This window comes from Nerophis lumbriciformis, linkage group LG25, assembly GCF_033978685.3.
Source record: "Nerophis lumbriciformis linkage group LG25, RoL_Nlum_v2.1, whole genome shotgun sequence".
Lineage (NCBI taxonomy): Eukaryota > Metazoa > Chordata > Actinopteri > Syngnathiformes > Syngnathidae > Nerophis > Nerophis lumbriciformis.
The window spans coordinates 16761466-16781267 of NC_084572.2; the positions used below are offsets into that span (position 1 = coordinate 16761466).

A 19802-nucleotide genomic window follows, 5' to 3' on the forward strand; every position below is an offset into this window, starting at 1 on the left:
TGTTTGCAATTTTAACAAATTATAGAACTTTAATATTTTTGACTTAATAAATAAAGGATTTGTATGTTTTTTATATCCAACATGATGTATTATTTCAATCGGTCTTTTTTTTTTTGTAACACGGTTAGTGAATGTAATTTAGTCATTATTAACATACTGAGATGAAGAATATCTTATTTTTAATAAGGTTGAAAGTATTTCTCATATTTTTGACTTAATAAATAAAGGGTTTGTATGTTTTTTATATCCAACATGATGTATTATTTTAATCGGTCTTTTTTTTTTTGTAACACGGTTAGTGAATGGAATTTAGTCATTATTAACATATTGAGATGAAGAATATCTTATTTTTAATAAGGTTGAAAGTATTTCTCATCATTCAAGGTTTAGCCAAGACGTTAACATTGTCAATTTTTATCTTAATCCATTCTGGCAAGCACCCACAACAAATGGTTGGAATGTGCACAGTTGGAATTTTATACATTTATAACCGTTAAAAAGAGACAGATTTAATGGCGGGCAGACGACACCCCCAAGCCGGAAAGCTGATAACCTTTCGAGTACACACACACGCGCATACGCGCACATACGCACACACACATATATAATTCGATAACCAGATACATGTTGAAAAACGTATTTAAAAGCTGGAAAAACTCGGGTAGAGCACACTTTTCAGAGGGTTTTGAGAATGAGGGGTAATTATTTTTTTTTACTGATTGTAATATTTCTGTCTAGAGTTTATATAATAACAAGTATTTATTCTAAATAAAAGCAGTTAAACATCGCGTCGAAATTCACGCTCGTCCGAGGAACGTTCTAAGGGATCCTTCGTCCATTTTGCGTAAGTATACTGGTTATTTTTTACATTGTTTTATTACGTATGTTTTTACAACATTATTGGTATATTTTATTAGACAATGAGCTAGTCGACGCCGAAGTAATAGACGACGAGCTTTGTTTGATCGATCTTACAAAGTTGGAAAACGACTCTAGCGGTGAGTTTAAACCTTCGATTTGTTTGATATTATTTGTAATCATTATTTTGTTTTATAGAGGAGGTGCGGGAAGATTCTAAAGAGAACTCTTTTACACAATCACAGTTTGGTGAGTCAAATGATTTTCAATTTACAAGAAAAAAAAACATGCATTATACAATATATATATTTACTTACAGACGTTTCTTTTACCCCTCTGGCCCGGTGGACGGCCTTAACCGCGTGTTCAAGGACACCGCACCTCCCGCCAAAACGTGCCGAAGAAGTCTATATCGAAGACCAGCTTGCGGTGGAGGAAGTTTTAAACCCGCAAAAGACTCCTGCCGTTGAAGAATTGTTCCTGGACAAAATTGTCGAAAAAGAGGTGGAATGGCCCTCCGTTGAAGACTTGCTTGCGGAGGCTGCTGACGCTTTTCTCCCGTTGAAGAGTACCGAGGGGATCGAGGCCAATGATGTCGCTGAAGGATCGCTTGCTGCGGATGTAAAGGCTTTTCTTCCATCAAAGATTCCGGATAACGAAGGCTTGCTCACGGACAACATCGTCGGAAAAGACGACGACGAAAGTCCTACAAACTGTAAGTTCTTTTTACATTATATATGTTTTTCCTAAATGCATCGGGGTTCTGAGAGGTCCTCGCACTAGCTCGTCTTCCACACAACTGAACTTCCCGCTCTGAGAAGTAGGCGGGGTTTGATTCCGGAAGTGGGGGTTTGTTTCCGGGTGCGATTGTGAAAGTGTCGAGCGAATGCGATAGCGCCACAAGCGGTTAAAATCGTTCATGTTTTTATGGCTGTTGGCAACCAACCTTGTGGTGTGCATTACTGCCACCTACTGTATCGGTGTGTTGACCAAGGTGGATCCCTACTCCATCCATCCATCCATCCATTTTCTACCGCTTATTCCCTTCGGGGTCGCGGGGGGCGCTGGAGCCTATCTCAGCTACAATCGGGCGGAAGGCGGGGTACACCCTGGACAAGTCGCCACCTCATCGCAGGGCCAACACAGATAGACGGACAACATTCACACACTAGGGCCAATTTAGTGTTGCCAATCAACCTATCCCCAGGTGCATGTCTTTGGAGGTGGGAGGAAGCCGGAGTACCCGGAGGGAACCCACGCAGTCACGGGGAGAACATGCAAACTCCACACAGAAAGATCCCGAGCCCGGGATTGAACCCAAGACTACTCAGGACCTTCGTATTGTGAGACAGATGCACTAACCCCTCTGCCACCGTGTTGCCCGGATCCATACTCTATATTCTTTTATTTAAACCAGTATTTTTTAAATATGTGTATATTGCTTTATAACCTATGATAACCTATGTGTTCTGAGTGCAGTCCTAATATATCTTCCGGCGTTAACCTAATATTCTCTTTTGCTAACTTACGATACAGTATTACCCTTTCTCTATTATATTTCCTACAATATATTAAAACATGTCCTACACTTTCTAACTGTTGGCGAGAATCACAAAGTCCTGTAGTATGTTTCCCTATTAATTTTAATGAACTATTTAGATTTGTATGTCCTAATCTCATTCTAGTAATAATGTCTTATTCCTTCCTATTTCTATTGCCTCCTCTCATTACATCTACTCGACTTTGTAATACTCTCTACATGATGTTTCCTTATTCCAATTATCCTGCGACTTTTTATTGTGTTCCATCTTAATTATGTTCTTCACTTCCTCTTTACTGTGCTTAATCTCCGTGTTTACTTCTGTTTTAGTGGTTGCTTGTTTTGCGTACTTATCAGATAAGTCGTTCCCCTCAACTCCTACCTTATTATTTATAGTTTTTGATGCATCTGTGTACACCATGATGTTGTCTAAAAACGTTTCTTCAATCCAATGTTCTATCTGGTAACTATTTCAATTTATATTCTTTAGTAATTGCATGTTTACATTTGGGTTTTCATACATCCCCGGTGGTATTGCAGGGATTGGTACTGTAGGGCTAACTTTAATATTATCAATTTGAGCTTTATTACATATGTCTCCTATTATACACCCGAAACTATTCGTTTTTCTTCTCTTTTTCTTGGCAGTTTAGTAACACTTGATGGTTTGGATGTCCTTGCTTGAACCCTTTTAAGTTTGCCCGATAAACTGCTGACAATTGATCTCTTCTCATATCTAAACATTTTTCATTCTTCTCTACTTGTAATGCTGCAATTGGGGTTGATTTTGTAGCTCCACAACATAACCTTAAAGCCTGTGATTGGATCCTGTCTATTTTCCCAAGTAATGTTTTTGAAGCAGATTGATAAATAATGCATCCGTAATCAATAACAGATCGAATTAAAGTCATATATATATATTGCTTTCAATGTCTGCCTATCAGTCCCCCAATCTTTACCTCTCAAAGCCCTCATTATATTTAACACCTTTTTACTTTTCTCCACTATTTTGCTGATGTGGGTTGACCAGTTAATATTTTTATCAAACCGTATACCCAAATATTAAAAAACTTGTACCGCTTCTACATTTTCTCCTTAGAGTTTAATTTTGAGCTTGTTTTGTACTTTCCTCTTTGTAAAATTTACGCCTTTTGTGGATGTCCTTGCTTGGACCCTTTTAAGTTTGCCCTATAAACTGCTGACAATTGATCTCTTCTCATTTCTAAACGTTTTTCATTCTTCTCTACTTGTAATGCTGCAATTGGGGTTGATTTTGTAGCTCCACAACATAACCTTAAAGCCTGTGATTGGATCCTGTCTATTTTCCCAAGTAATGTTTTTGAAGCAGATTGCTAAATAATGCATCCGTAATCAATAACAGATCGAATTAAAGTCATATATATATATTGCTTTCAATGTCTGTCTATCAGTCCCCCAATCTTTACCTCTCAAAGCCCTCATTATATTTAACACCTTTTTACTTTTCTCCACTATTTTGCTGATGTGGGTTGACCAGTTAATATTTTTATCAAACCGTATACCCAAATATTTAAAAACTTGTACCGCTTCTACATTTTCTCCTTAGAGTTTAATTTTGAGCTTGTTTTGTACTTTCCTCTTTGTAAAATGTACGCCTTTTGTGGATGTCCTTGCTTGGACCCTTTTAAGTTTGCCCTATAAACTGCTGACAATTGATCTCTTCTCATTTCTAAACGTTTTTCATTCTTCTCTACTTGTAATGCTGCAATTGGGGTTGATTTTGTAGCTCCACAACATAACCTGTGATTGGATCCTGTCTATTTTCCCAAGTAATGTTTTGAAGCAGATTGATAAATAATGCATCCGTAATCAAAAACAGATCGAATTAAAGTCATATATATATATTTCTTCATTGAGTGAAAACGACAGCGTGACATGTGGTTAAAGTCGATCATGTTTTTTTATTTTTTTTTATTTTTACAGGTGGTGAAAAGAGGCGCAAGAGGAAGAGTCGAAAGCCGAGCAGACTGGAGCAAAAAAGACAACGGATCAAACAACACTACAAGATACTGGCTCGTACCTTTGACATGTTGTCTGACCTTGCTTGAATGATATAACCGGTTTATAATTTTTTTAAATTTTTTTTTATTTTTTAGAGAAATAGAATGGCCGACGAAAAAATTGTAGTTTCGCCCGAATTAGAGGAGGATGACGGAGAAATAGAAAACGAAAACGTTCCTAATCATCATTTAGAATCAAATAATGGGGTAGAACGTGATTCACAGTTTTTCAATCCTTTACAACAAGCGCTACGTCATGTAGAATCAAATAACCAAGCAGAATGTGATTCAGACTTTTTTCATTCTTTACACATTGCAATTTATCATTCAAACTGGAAATCAAACTATAACCCGTCTTTGCAAGATACTCATAATGGCTTAAATTTAAACACAAACACAGACGCACACATGCAACCGCAGCAACAGGGTAATTTGGTGGGTGAAGGGGTACAACCACAGGGTGGTATGGTGGGGGTGCAGCAGCAGAGGACAGCTCATGACCATCCAAATCTAAATGAGACCCAGAGAGGTGAGGGTTTAAATGTCTTGAGACGCGATGTGTTTAACAATGTCGAGTTAAAAAGTGTTTTATCTTTTCCTCAAAACAACGGTGTAACAGATTAGGTCACATTTTACCGTCGAGTCATGGGCAACCTTGAAAACTTGACAAATAGGGTCGTAGAGGAGGCTAGACCCAATGACATCGTCCAATTAGAGTTTATCGGTGACAGGGCGCGAAAACACGCTTCATTTACGTTTCAAAACGATGGCGGAGACGTAATGAATGCTTTTCAAAACGTGCTAGACCTGTTGGTACAATCAAACGCTGAAATTATGAACGACGACGAAATACAGGTAGTGGTTCAAGTGATACATAACCCTAGAGGCGGTGTTAGAAGAAAAGCCGAAACCCTTTTGGAACATGAACTCTACAAAAAGAAAGCTCGCTATCTGTATAAACCAAACAACGTGAACAATCATCTCTGTTTTGCCATCAGCCTAGCCCATCTGATTCATCCCGAATTTACGGATAGTCAGGCTGTGCTTGAGGCTAGACAAATACAGAGAAAAGCGGGCTTAGACGATCAAACACCCGTCACTTTCAGTCATATTCAAGCGTTTGAAAAAGTCGTGCGACGTAAAATTGTCATACTGTACAGAGAAGAGGATCAGCGCCCCTTCTCGCTGTTTGAGACAGATTCCCCTAAATCAGATAATCCGTTGTATCTGTATTTATCTCAAAATCATTACAACGGTATCACCAACATTAAAGGATTTTTGTCAAAAGCGCACGTTTGCCACTACTGCTACAGAGGGTACACCAAAGCCAACAGACACAAATGCGACGGTCATTGCGTGGTTTGTACAATTTCCGACTGTGTGAAAATAATGAAAAAATCAGTCTTTTGCCAGGATTGCAACATGTGGGCACGTACACCTACATGTCTACTCAAACATAGGGAAAAACAGCCGGTAATGGGTAAACTCCGCAGCATTTGCGATCGTCGGAAAAAATGCCTTGAATGCGGGTTATATTACGATGTACCCGTTTCTACAGGTATCGACAATCACAAGTGTCCCAAGTCAAAATGTCGAATATGTAAAGTAGAGTTACCCCGCTGTGACACAGAGGCAGCAGGAACAGGACATCTTTGCTATATACAAAAACTACCAAGCGATGTAAAGCACAATGATAAAATCATATTTTACGATTTTGAGACGTTTGTTGATGCCGACAATACGCACATTCCCTTTCTAGTCTGTACAAAGACGTTGCAAGGAGAAGAATGGCGTGCTTTTGGTACGGACTGCGTTACAGTTTTCCTCACACATTTTAGGAAAGCTTGTTATCGTCAATCTACATTCATCGCCCACAATTCGAGAGGATTTGACGGATACTTGATACTGAGTGGTATGGTACAGTTGGGCATAGCTCCCTCTATCATTATGCAGGGGAGTAAAGTTCTCTGTTTTGAAGACCGTGATTTTAGGCTAAAATACATTGACTCGGTTTCCTTTCTTACCATGCCACTCAGTGCCATGCCTAAAGCGTTGGGACTCAATGATTGCTGGTCCAAGGGGTATTTTCCTCACAAATTTAGTTCGGAGGAACATTTAAACTACGTAGGAAAATACCCCCCAATCAGCAATTACGGAGTAGAATGCATGACGGCCGACGATCGGGACAAGTTTGAGACGTGGTATCGCGAAAAGAGCGGAGAGGTCTTTGATTTTCGAAAACAAGCGGTACATTACTGCAAAAACGATGTCGACGTTCTTCGTGCAGGATGCCTCAAATTTAGAGCTGAGTTTATGCATGAGACGCATGTTGATCCTTTTAGCCGTATCACCATAGCGTCAGCCTGCATGAAGGTGTTTGTGACTAATTTCCTCGAACCAGACTCTCTAGCCATACCTTCCCCGGATAACTATCGTGGGACGTGTAAAAAATACTCGCACGCCGGTATCCAATGGTTATAATGGGAGGCGCATCGTCGTGGAATTTTTATACAGCATGCTTTAAACAAAGGAGAAAAACAGATGGGGTCGTACTTTGTAGACGGATTTGCTGTAATCGGCGACTAGCCGTTTGTCTGGGAATTTCAGGGATGTTTTTATCACGGATGCCCGACATGTTTTGAACCCAGTGCCTTATGTCCTTTGACAAACACTCGTTTTGAAGAGTTGCACAGGGTTGCCGAGGAAAAAATGGAGGCGTTAAAGCGCGACCACAAGGCCAACATCATTATCATCAGAGAGCACGAGTGGAATGAGATGAAAAAATCACAACCCAGGGTGATAAACTTTCTCAAAACTCACAATTTCCCCGAGCCTCTCATCCCACGAGATGCTCTTTTTGGGGGTAGGACGAGTGCCTTCAACTTGAGGCACACGGCAGGTGAGAAGCAGCGTGTATTGTATGAGGATGTCACCTCTCTCTACCCGTACGTCAACAGCGCATTTCCTTACCCATTGGGTCATCCCGTCATCATCCACAAGGATTTTGAGGACGTTCAAAACTATTTTGGTCTGGTCAGAGCTATCGTTCACCCCCCTCGAGGTCTCTATTTTCCAGTGCTACCCTACAGAACGGCCAAAGGCAAACTAGTGTTTACACTTTGTCGCACATGCGCCGAAACCAATAACCAACAGGGACCCTGTGAGCATGATGAGGAAGGTAGGGCGCTGACGGGTGTCTGGGTCACGGTTGAATTCAACAAAGCTCTGCAGTTGGGGTACAGAGTCGATAAGATTACGGAGGTATGGCATTTTGAAAAGCAGAGCGCTAGCGTCTTTACGGGTTACGTTCAAACTTTTCTAAAGGGGAAGCAAGAAGCTTCGGGGTATCCTAAAGAAGCCGTCGATGTAGAAAGCAGGGAAAAGTACATTCGCGAATATCGTGAAAATCAGAGAATACTGTTGGATGCTGCAAAAATCGAGGTCAACCCCGCCAAGAGACAAATGTCAAAACTCTTTTTAAACAGTCTTTGGGGAAAGTTTGCGGAGAGGCACAATAGAACTCAGACCACCTTGGTGAAAAAAAGTGAAGAATTTTACAACTTTGTATTTTCAGGAAAATATATGGTTGAATATTTCTCCTTTCTCAGCGATAAGATTGCCATGGTACAGTGGAGATACGGCAAAAACAGCGTGGTGCTTCCCGGTAACACAAACAATGTATTTATTGCCGCTTTTACCACCGCTTACGCACGGTTGAAAATGTATGGTTACCTAGAGAAGCTGCAAGAGAGAGTTCTTTACACAGACACCGATAGTTTAATCTACACGGTAAACGAGGGGGAAGCTTCTCTGGAGACGGGCTCCTATCTCGGGGAATTGACGGATGAGTTGGGGGGCGACAGCATTCAAGAATTTGCCTCTGCCGGTCCAAAGAGTTATGCCTACCAAACCCTACGGGGTAAAAAAACTGTGCTGCGTAACCAAGGGAATTACTCAAAACAGAGAGTGTTGCGAGAGGGTCAACTTTGACAGCGTCAAAGATTTGGTAGAGGGTTATCTACAGGGAGACAAAACGGGTGAGATATACACGCCTCATCATCAAATTGCTCGTGATAAAAGGGGCTTCCTTTTAAAAAACACTTCGTTCGAAAAGAAGTTCAGAGTCGTGTATGACAAAAGACGGCTCTTTCCCGACGGGAAAACTTTACCATTTGGGTATTAGAGAGGGAAAAAAATGGACAAAATGGAACAAGTAGAGTTTGACCCTAGATTGTATACACCTTTTTCATGCTTGGTTGTAGGGCCTAGCGGTTGTGGAAAGACTTTTTTATTTTTTTATTTTTTATTTTATTTAATTTTTTTTGTAAAATGTATATTGGAAAATTGTGAACACGTTACGAACTCTGTACCCATAATATTGTGTGGATTTATACTTCTTTTCAACCCATCTATGTAGAACTAGAAAAAATGAAACATTTCTAGCCCCTGAGAGGAAACGAAGAAGTAAAAAGGTGACATTGTTAACGCCTTGGCTAAACCTCGAATGATGTGACAAAACTTTTGTTTCAATAAAATGTTTTTTTTTATTCACCAAACACAATGTGTACAGCGTTTCCATTTCAACGTTTCAAAAACGTTTCTACACAACAGACAGTTTGTACGTCGCAACTATTATTCCAACTTGTACAACGTTGCAATTTTTTTGGACATGTGCGTATGTTAATCTGTGATGTACTTTGATAAACCCCTTAGCTTATTAAAAATAAACTGTGCCAAACAACAATAATAAACAATACAAACTTTCCTTAATGTTAAAACACGAAACAAACGCGGTGTCTTTACAAGTTTATGTAAATTAGAAATGTTAAAAAAAATAAAATCATATCACAGTTATCAACAATTGTCAAATGTGCTCAAAAATAACTAATACCTTAAAATATTTTAACAAAGTGTTATTTAAAATAAACACATGTATAAAACATTAGCAACATACCTATATAATATACTTTCTTTAGCAAAACAAACATTATAAATATTGTTCTACTATTATATGAGTTTTAAAATATGTTTTTTTATATGTTTTAATTCGTAAAACGTTAGCAACATACCTATATAATACACTTTCTTTAACAAAACAAACGTTATAAATATTGTTCTACTATTATATGAGTTTTAAAATATGTTTTTTTTTTTTATATGTTTTAATTCGTAAATGTTTTAGAGCGTTTATTGTTAGAGGCAAAACGCTTTTTCATTGTTATAAAAATGGACAAAACTTTAAGAGTTATCAGTGTTCATGTAACAACGTAATAAACAGCACATTTACGGTATGAATACATATTTCTAAACAAAGTTACCGTCTTTATTGTTCCTTGACATTAGGTTTGTAACAAAGTATGAAAAAACATGCACGATTTTAACACCAAGCGGCGCTGTCGTTTTCTCTCGACACTTTCACAATCGCACTCGGAAACAAACCCCCACCTCCGGAATCAAACCCCGCCTACTTCTCTGAGCGGGAAGTTCAGTTGTGCGGAAGACGAGCTAGTGCTAGGAGGTCGTCAAAACTCTGAGCTTAAAGGATGAACGTCCAGAATGCAAAAAGAACTTACAGCATGTACAACATCATCTTTTCGAAGCTGTTGTCCTCGAGCAAGCCTACGACGACGACGGTCTCCTCCGGACAAAATCATCCGCTCCAACCGGAGCAAAAAGGGAACGTTTGTAAGTAAATATATATATATATATTGTATATTGTCTGTTTTTTTTTCTAAAATGAAAATCATTTGACTCGTCAGATATATTAAAGTTCTATAATTTGGTAAAATTGCAAACAGCTGAAATAATGTACAAAGCCCAAAAAAAAAAAAAAAAAAAAAAAATCTTTAAAAAAAAGCGTGTGTGCGTGTGTGCGTGTGTGCGTGTGTGTGTGTGTGATTTTCGAACATTTTCGGGACTTTTGCCAATTTTTCTTCCTCACTCACAGTGCGACTTCGATGGGTGCGTTTTGGACCTGTCGGGGGCACCCCTGGACTCGTGTGTAACGCAGCGGGACTTGTGGGATTGGAACACTGAGACTGTTTGTTATTATTATTTTTATAAATGGAAACTGTCGTTTCACTAATCGTAGCTGCTGAAAAAAAAGGGTTTCTCCATCTTTTCCATTTCCTCTTGGGGCTCATACTAACAAACACTTTGTTATAATCAAACCCATTCACATATATATGTGTGTGTATGTGTGTGTGTGTGTGTGTGTGTGTGTGTATGTGTTGGTTGATTTTTGAGGACTTTTCCTACTTTCATCCACCACGACTGCGGGACTCGTAGGACTCCTCATACCCCCCTCCCTCTGACCTTTCCGTAACCCCACCCCTCTTCTAAGGTCATCAATCATTTTTGACACAAGGTGTATCACAGTCATTAATCATTTCTTTTGACAGCTAGGTCATAAATCATCTTTGCCATAAGGTCATAAATCATCTTTTGCCATAAGGTCATAAATCATTTTTGACAGGTCATTTTTGACAGCTAGGTCATAAATCATCTTTTGCCATAAGGTCGTAAATCATTTTTGACAGGTCATTTTTGACAGCTAGGTCATAAATCATCTGACCTTTTGACCCTAAGGTCATAAATCCTTTGATCTTTTGACAGCTAGGTCATAAATCATTTGACAGCTAGGTCGTAAATCATTTTTGACACAAGGTAGGCCCTTAAGGTTTTTTCAGGAAACCAGGCCGCACCTATCACCTGGATGATAGCATCCCTACAGTAAAGCATGGTGGTGGAAGAATCACCTGGGAGGCTCGTCAGGATAAATGGAAAGACGAATATCCGCAATATACACACAAATTTTGCAATAAACCATTCTAAGCATAAAGTCGAGATCTCAAAGTAGTATCTTCAGGACACATCTGTGAATGTCCTTGAGTGGACCTCCAGAACCCAGACTTGAATCCCATTGAACATACATGTGTGGAGAGATGTGAAAATGTACACTGATGCTTTCCATTCAAGCTGATGAAGCATGAGAGAAGCTGCAGGCCCAATTGATGCCCCCAAGCAATTTTTCATTATTTAATTAACTGACATTTGCTACGCCAGCTAGCAGTGGGAAAGCTCGTAACCCAAATTTTTACTCGCAACTTGAAGCTTAACAGTTAGCTGAAAGACGGCTCATATTTCGAAAAACTTGTGAGCTGTGGCACTCGTATTGTGAGGTACCCTTGTACAGTGTTCCCTCAATTATCGCGGTGGTTACGTTCCATGATTTCTATGAATATAATAAGTATATAAAGTGGTCATATTATGATTTTTTTGATCACATTTAAAACACTTCCTTGTGGTCTACATAACCTGTAATGGTGGTTCTTCGGTAAAAATGTAGCATAGAATATGTTTTACCGACCGTTTTCAAGCCACTTTCTGACAAATCTCCTCAGCATGCACCATTTTGTAGGCGGTCTTATTTATGTGGCTCCACTTCGACAGCGTCTTCTCCCCATTCTTATCCCTGTTTCAGTTTTTAGCGCTTCCGTATCGAGTGTACGACAGATGTAAGTCAGAACTATACACTACTTTGTATTAGAAATGGCAACAGCGGAGGATGCATGTACATGTTCGACCCAGCCTGCCTAACAGCAAGATGATGAAAAAAAAAAGGAAGTTTGTGATTACAACATTGGACTACAATGGCGGACTCGTGCAAAGCCCTTTGGGTAAACCTCGACTATAAATGGAGATATCTACTGACGTAACCAGTGACAAATTCCAAACAGCTCATTTGGAGCAAGTATGAAGAAAAGCAAGATTGTTTGATAAATATATCCATGGTTTGATTTTAAATTGTTGGGAATTACGGGGATCCTAAATACACAAAAACAGGTGCCAATATGTAAGAAAAGTTGGTTTTGCACAATAGATCCCATTTACAGGGGTCCTATTATGTAAAACCAACGTCTTGTGACGTTTTTCCAATATGCCACTTCAGCGGAGATCGCCATACATACAGTACATATAGCCAAAGAGCTTTGCAGAAGTCCATCATTGCAGTACGACATTGTAATCAATAAGCATTTTATTTGTCTCTATCCTCTTGTTGTGAGATGGACTGGCTCGTACATGCACATGATAAATCCTTCGCTGTTGCCATTTCTAATACAAAGTAGCCTGTTGGTACTTGTCCCGCTGCCTCCGGAGTCCCATGAGCATACTTGCCAACCCTCCCGGATTTTCCGGGAGACTCCCGAAATTCAGCGCCTCTCCCGAAAATCTCCCGAAATTCAGGCGGAGCTGGACGCCACGCCCCCTCCAGCTCCATGCGGACCTGAGTGACGTGTCGACAGCCTGTTTTCACGTCCGCTTTCTCACAATATAAACAGCGTGCCTGCCCAATCACGTTATAACTATAGAATGATGGAGGGCGAGTTCTTGGTTTGTTATGTGGGTTTATTGTTAGGCAGTTCCATTAACGTCCTCCCAGCGCGGTAACAACACACAAGAGCAGTCACGTTTTCGTCTACCGTAAAGCAGTTCGTCTGCCATAAACAGCAATGTTGTGACACTCTTAAACAGAACAATACTGCCATCTACTGTACATGCATATGTGACAATAACATCTACGGCTTTTAGAGAGTGCAGTGCACAACTGTGCACACAACAAGGAGACGAAGCAGAATGCATCATCAGAGAGGGTGTTCAGCATGGTTAGAAAAGTAGTGACAGAGAATAGAACAAGGATGGACAATTCAACCCTTAACTCAACAATGAGTAGATGAGTGTTATGTGTGTGTATATGTGTAAATAAATGAACACTGAAATTCAAGTATTTCTCTTATATATATATATATATATATATATATATATGTATATATATATATATATATATATATATAATTAAATAAATAAATATATATATATATATATATATATATATATAATTAAATAAATAAATATATATATATATATAGCTAGAATTCACTGAAAGTCAAGTATTTCTTATATATATATATATATATATATATATATATATATATATATATGAAATACTTGACTTGGTGAATTCTAGCTGTAAATATACTCCTCCCCTCTCAACCACGCCCCCAACCACCCGAAATCGGAGGTCTCAAGGTTGGCAAGTATGCCCATGAGCCAAAAGGATCTGATAGGACTCCTTCTTCAGCTTGACGGTATCCCTCAATGCTGGTCTCCACCAGTAGGTTCTGGGATTACCGCAACGGTACGCACAAACCACCTTGTGGCCATAGCTCCCATCGACTGCCTCAATAATAGTCCACTCCAGCGCCTTCCTAGTAACATGTTCAAAGTTCTTCGGGAGGAGGGAGTTTAAACTCTCTCTGACGGGAGACTCTGCCAGATGTTCCCAAATGACCCTCACTATGCGTTTTGGTCTGCCAGGTCTGTCCGGTATCCTCCCCCACCATCGGAGTCAACTCACCACCAGGTGATGATCAGTTTGAAAGCTCCTTCCCTCCCTCCACCTGAGTGTCTAAAACATTAGACTGCAAATCAGATGATACAACCACAAAGTCGATCATTGAACTGCGGCCTAGGGTGTCCTGTTGCCAAGTGCACATATGGACACCCTTCTGTTTGAACATGGTGTTCATTATGGATAATCTGTGACAAGCACAAAAGTCCAATAACAAAACCCCACTTGGGTTTAGATCTGGGAAACCGTTTCTCCCAATCACACCTCTCCGGATTTCCCTGTCGTTGCCAATGTGAGCATTGACGTCCCCCAGTAGAGGGAATCACCAGAGGGAGCACTGTCCAGGACTCCATCTAGGGACTCCAAAAAGGATGGGTACTCTGAACTGCTGTTTGGTGAGTGAGCACAAACAACAGTCAGGACCCGTCCCCCCACCCGGAGGTGGAGGGAAGTTACCCTCTCGTCTACCGGGTTAAACTCCAGTGTGCAGGCTTTGAGCCGCGAGGCAACAAGTACTGCCACTCCCAACCATCGCCTCTCACTGCAGGCAACGCCAGAGTGGAAGAGAGTCCAGGATCGGACTGCCAAGGACCCAGCCTTCAACTGTTGCCCAGCTCACAGAGTACCCAATTTCTATGGGGAACCCATGCCACTTCAGAGGGGGGCCCTGGTGACCCGCATTCGCGCAAAGGAAACCTTGGTCCTCAATATTGTGTATTCATAGAAGTCTTTGAGCTTCTCTTTGTTTAGTCCCTCACCTCGGACCTTGAAGTGGCTTGAAGATGGTCTGTAAAACATAATCTATGCAAAGTTTTGACCTAAGCACCACCATTATGTTATGTAGACGTAGACCACAAGGAAGTGTTTTTTTTTAAATGTAGGGGAAACAATCATAACATGACTGACCCCAAGTTTTTATAAGCCATTCCACACTGCTTTCACACACACTTAAAACACTTCCTATGCTATTAAAACACGTTATGCACTCAAAAACATATGGTAATTTAATATGAAACTTAATGGGCACTCAAAAATCAGTGTACTCAATGGTACTTTAAAATCCACAATGCACTGAGACTGCAGTAAGTGAGCTGCAAAGTGGCGAGGGAAGACTGTATATAAAATGTCATGTTTATTTTTTCATCTTTTATTTTGGAATAGCATTTAGTGGAGAATTACCAAAGCAGTTTGAAGTTTTTAAGTTTTTTTTAAATCATTTAAGCTGTTTACACAGAAGCTAATCAGTTTTATGTGTTGTATTACGTTGCCTTACTATACCCAAAATGAACCGATCTGTGTCCTTTAAGTCAAAATTGTACACACTGTCGATGGAAAGTACGGAAGAACGTCATATTTTCTGCAATTTTTAATCTCTGTTATTGGAATGAACAGGTGTTCCAATAGTTTTTATTTTGTTCAAATAACTTACCAATAGTGGATGAAGAGTCAATTAAAAACATAAGTGGTGTAAAATTGTGTGTCAATCTCTCATTGTGTTGTATTTTAAGTGTTTGTTTACCTGTTTCTTTATCTGCTGTTGAACAAACAGAAGCTGTTGTGTCATTTCATCCACTTTGGCTTTGGCAGTTCTCAGATCATCCTTGGTTGTTCTACAAACAAACACATTGACAACACAACAATATCATACTGCTCACATGTAATGTAATACTTTTGGTGATTACTGTTTCTTTCTTGTTTTCTAATCAGAACGAAAAATACACGCCTTTGAAAACAAATGCCTTAGAAGAATACTCAAGATAACATACCACAAACACAAAACCAATTAGTATGTGCGAGGTGAAGTCGAAAGACTCGGTCACCAAGAACCCCTGCTTGCAACAGTGAAAAGAAGGACATTTGCTTGGTTCGGACACACATGCCACCACAACACCCTGTGCAAGACTATCATGCAGGGCACACTAGAGGGTGGAAGGAAGCGAGGAAGACCACATAAATCCTGAACAGACAACATCAAGTCATGGACGGACCTGTCGACCCCGGAGCTATTGACGGCCACTAAGAACCGTGGGAACTGGCGCAGACTGGCTGCTTCTTCATCGCAGTTATCCCCCCGACGACTTGAAAGTCATGGGAAAGTAGAGTAGTTTCTTTTAGTGTGTGTCTGACTCCCTGTTACAGCCATCACTCAAGGGTTCACCTGTGCCAGGGGTCTGCAACCTTTACTATTAAAACACATATTTTTCCGCCTCTTTCACTATTGAAAAATAGAGCTGCAAAACGCAACTCTTGAAAACTTGTAAATGTTTTGTTTATATGTTTATATATATATTTTATATCTGTATTTTGCAGAAAAAGCAATTTGTTCATGTGAAATTAAACTTTTTCTTTTTCTTTTTAGGCAAGTATTCATGGTTAGCTTACCCAAGAGGTTGCACACTTGAGAAGCTGAACCAAACACACAGGCTTCCAGTCTCTTTTACTTGCCTTCTTGCGCCTCAGGACTCAAGCCGTTGCGCATTCACGACCTCACAGACTCTTTTCAAAAATGCAAGCTTTTCTCTCTTTAGGGTAAAAAAAAATCTGAGGGAACAACAACAAGGAGGCTCCAGAGGCGCGGTTTGCAGATCCCTGACCTATGCGATTTGTTCACTGCGCCTAAGGAATCAATAAAGTACTATCTATCTGTCCATCTAAATTGTTGCTCTGTATTACGACTTAGGAAGAAGTTTTGTTCGGGAGTCCGAATTAAGCCGGCATTTTACATTTCCTTCTTAAATAAATCTCCCTTTCTTTTTTTCGACCATCGATGCCCAAATTGTTCAGTTATTTTAACTTGTGAAGCAAATAAACAGTCTTCTCTTCATTCGAATTGATGCTTATCTTTTTATAGAATGGTATCTGCATCCGGGTTGTATTCCGCGATACCAAAGGTTCCCTTCGGCAGCACACAACCCTTTGAGGGATGGCATAATCCAGGTGTGTTGGTCCGACTATTCAAAAACTGAACACGATAGGATTAAGGTGATTCCATGGATTGTAGGATGCGTATTTAGAGACAAACTATTTGAGAAATCGGACCAGCTTAGTGCATGGAGACGTACTGAGAGCCACTCATCCTGAAAAGAAGCCTACTCAAAGGGCTGATTGCTTGATTGTTGCAACAGTACCACTAAATCATAAGTTATTTACCTGAGTTGATCATGTAGCTCCTCCATTTCTGTACTTTGCTGACTCACGGTCTTCAATAAATTACAATTGGTCTGTGTGTGACATGAAACACTATAGTTATTAGTGTGGCAGGGTTCCAAACATATATTGTAATACCATAAATCACATTTCTACATTCAATTCAGAGTTGCAAGGGGCTGGAGCCTTTTAAAACCTTTCTGATCAGGGGATGTCAAGTTTGTGAAGCCCTTTGAGACACTTGTGCTTGATTGAAAACTCACTGGTGACAGAACATGGACTACATCCTGCACTGGTCACCTGTCACAGTATTCAGCCAGGCCCATCTTCATGTAACTCAGATACACATATGGACAATATTTACTATCTCATGCAGACTTTACGATACAATGAAATATCAAAATGTCGTTGTAGATTCTCAGTCATACAGGTCATGGTAATCAACAAAGACATTAGATGGATACAACTGGACTCTTCTTGTTTGTGGAAACTTTTCATTTTTCCAAAAGACTTCTTCAGTTGTAAAACTCCAGGTGTAGAGTTCCCTATTTATGTCTCTGGTGGCCGTTCATTCTCCGATATCTCATTAGATGAGGGTTGCTATTGATCTGTATAAGCTTATCAGTTTTGCGGAATAAAGTTATTGATAATCAGTTTGGAGCGCACAAATGCAACGTGAAGAGGTTTGTGTACACGTTCTTCCTTGCCTTGTAAAATACCTGCTCCTTTCTCTTCCATCTCACTCATATTTGTTCTGGAGTCTGAACAAAGCCTGCATTCTCCATTTTCTGATAGCTACCTTCTAAGGATACATCTTTTTAATTTTCTCCCATCGATGCACTTGAAAAGGTTCTGTTCTTTTAATTTGTGAAGTAAATATACAGTCTCCTCTTCATTCCAGTTGGTGCCTATCTTTTGATTGAATAGAATCCGCTTCTTGGTTACAGCCCACGCGTTAAGGTGCCATATGTAATAATTTCATGTCAAGTCATCATTAAATGGCCATGATATGTCAAGATATGAATACCTTTATAACTAATAACAGTTAGTTATAACTGTTATTACAACTAATTATTGTTTTCTTTTCGATGCCCCACCCTCCACTGTTTGACCAATTAGAAAGTCCATGAGTGTGTCACATCCAGGTTGCCAGTTACGCACCATCATCTTCGTCTCGCTACTGCCACTGGTAAAGTTACTAAACATGTCGGAACTTAGTAAATCTAAAAAGCGTTGTTACGATTCTCAACCTATTCATGACAAAGCCAGGAAAAAAACAAGGATTTGTATCGGGGATTCGACTGAAGACAGATATCGATTGAATGCGCAGAAGATTTTTTTCATTTGACGCCAAACTTGCTAATTTCCTCATTGATAGGTAAGTCAGGCATTTACGTTTTCTTATTACTTGTAATAAATGGAAATGGACATTTTGGATGTAAACTATATTGTCCAATACAGTCTATGATCTTGCTCAAAGATAGTATGTTCGTGCAACGAATACTTAGCATGCTAGCCCGGTCAATGACACATCGACATATAGGCTAACGGGGGAAATTAATGCCCGTTAGCCTGTATGTCGATGTGTCATCAAACTGACAGGGAAAAGTATATTTTCGACAAATAAAACCTACTTGCAAATGGGTAGTGTCAGTGCCTATTTCCTTCTCAAAATGCTGATACGCTGAGGAAATGTCTTCCGACATTAGCACGGCTAATTGCGGTTTCTGGTACTGTATGTGCTTCAGGCACATATGGAGTTGTATTTGCTTGGCACAATATAATGCATTACATGTAATGATTTTCTACTTCGTGCATTGACATGGTAGTAGGCTATATGATTTATGCGTATAGTGGTTTTTGGCTCATAGAATCGCACTCTGCATTGAAAGATGGTGTTTGATTGATTGAGTTTAGTTTATTCCGAACATGAACACACTTACAGTATAATACATCAGACATCATTTCATATGATTTCTCTTTACGTCATGCCCAAAAAGGAGCCGGAAGAAGCAAAGCTTATTTAATACTACCCCTTTCCCACTTCAGAGCGTTTACAAATAAATATGTTCATTTACTGTCTTCTTTTTCAGTGAATGATTAATACAGCAGTTCTTGCTATATATAATTAAGTCAGTCATGATAAACATACTCAGATTAGGAATATACTGTTTTCAATAAGGTTGAAGGTATTTCTCATAATTCTCCTTCCTTGTACTTAGTAAGCACTATTAATTTGAACAACCTCTTAAACTGGATCATATCACTACATTGTTTAACTTTTTTGCTTAATCCATTCCATAGTTTAATTCCACATACTGATATGCTAAAGGTCTTAAATGTTGTATGTGCATACAAATGTTTTGAGTTAGTTTTTCTTCTAAGGTTATATTTCTCCTCTTTGAGAAGAATTGTTGTACATTCTTAGGTAGCAGGTTATATCTTTGTACATCATTTTAGCTGTTTGCAATTTTACCAAATCGTTGAATTTCAATATTTTTGATTCAATAAATGTGTTTGTATGTTCTCTATATCCAACATTATGTATCAGTCTAACTGATCTTTTTTGTAACACGGTTAGTGAATGAAGTGCACATTTGTAGTTATTTCCCCAAATTTCTGCACAATAACTCAGATATGGTAACACTAACGAGCAGTAGAGAATATGGAGTGATTTATGGTCAAACATATTTTGCTTTGTTCATTATTTAAATATGTCTTGCCACTTTATGTTGCATATTTTTTAAATGAGATTTCCAGTTCATTTTATCATCTATTATTACTCCCAAAAATCTACTTTCTGTTA

At 39.3% G+C, this 19802-nt stretch overlaps 1 protein-coding gene across 12 annotated transcripts in view; it reads right to left on the bottom strand.

Annotated features, from left to right (window-relative positions):
• The window catches only part of LOC133621664 (sodium channel and clathrin linker 1-like), a 106947-nt gene that overhangs the window by 33050 nt on the left and 54095 nt on the right, over positions 1-19802 (bottom strand). For 9 of the 12 annotated variants that reach the window (XM_061983910.1, XM_061983904.1, XM_061983905.1 and 6 more), the window contains 3 exons: positions 17000-17070; positions 15838-15927; positions 15369-15459 (listed from right to left, as the gene is read on the bottom strand). In XM_061983910.1, coding sequence (XP_061839894.1) covers positions 15369-15459; positions 15838-15927; positions 17000-17025 — 207 coding nt within the window. In that variant the 5' untranslated portion in view covers positions 17026-17070. The remainder of the gene's footprint in view (positions 1-15368; positions 15460-15837; positions 15928-16999; positions 17071-19802) is intronic. The other 3 variants (XM_072916070.1, XM_072916072.1, XM_072916069.1) reach the window with 1 other exon arrangement.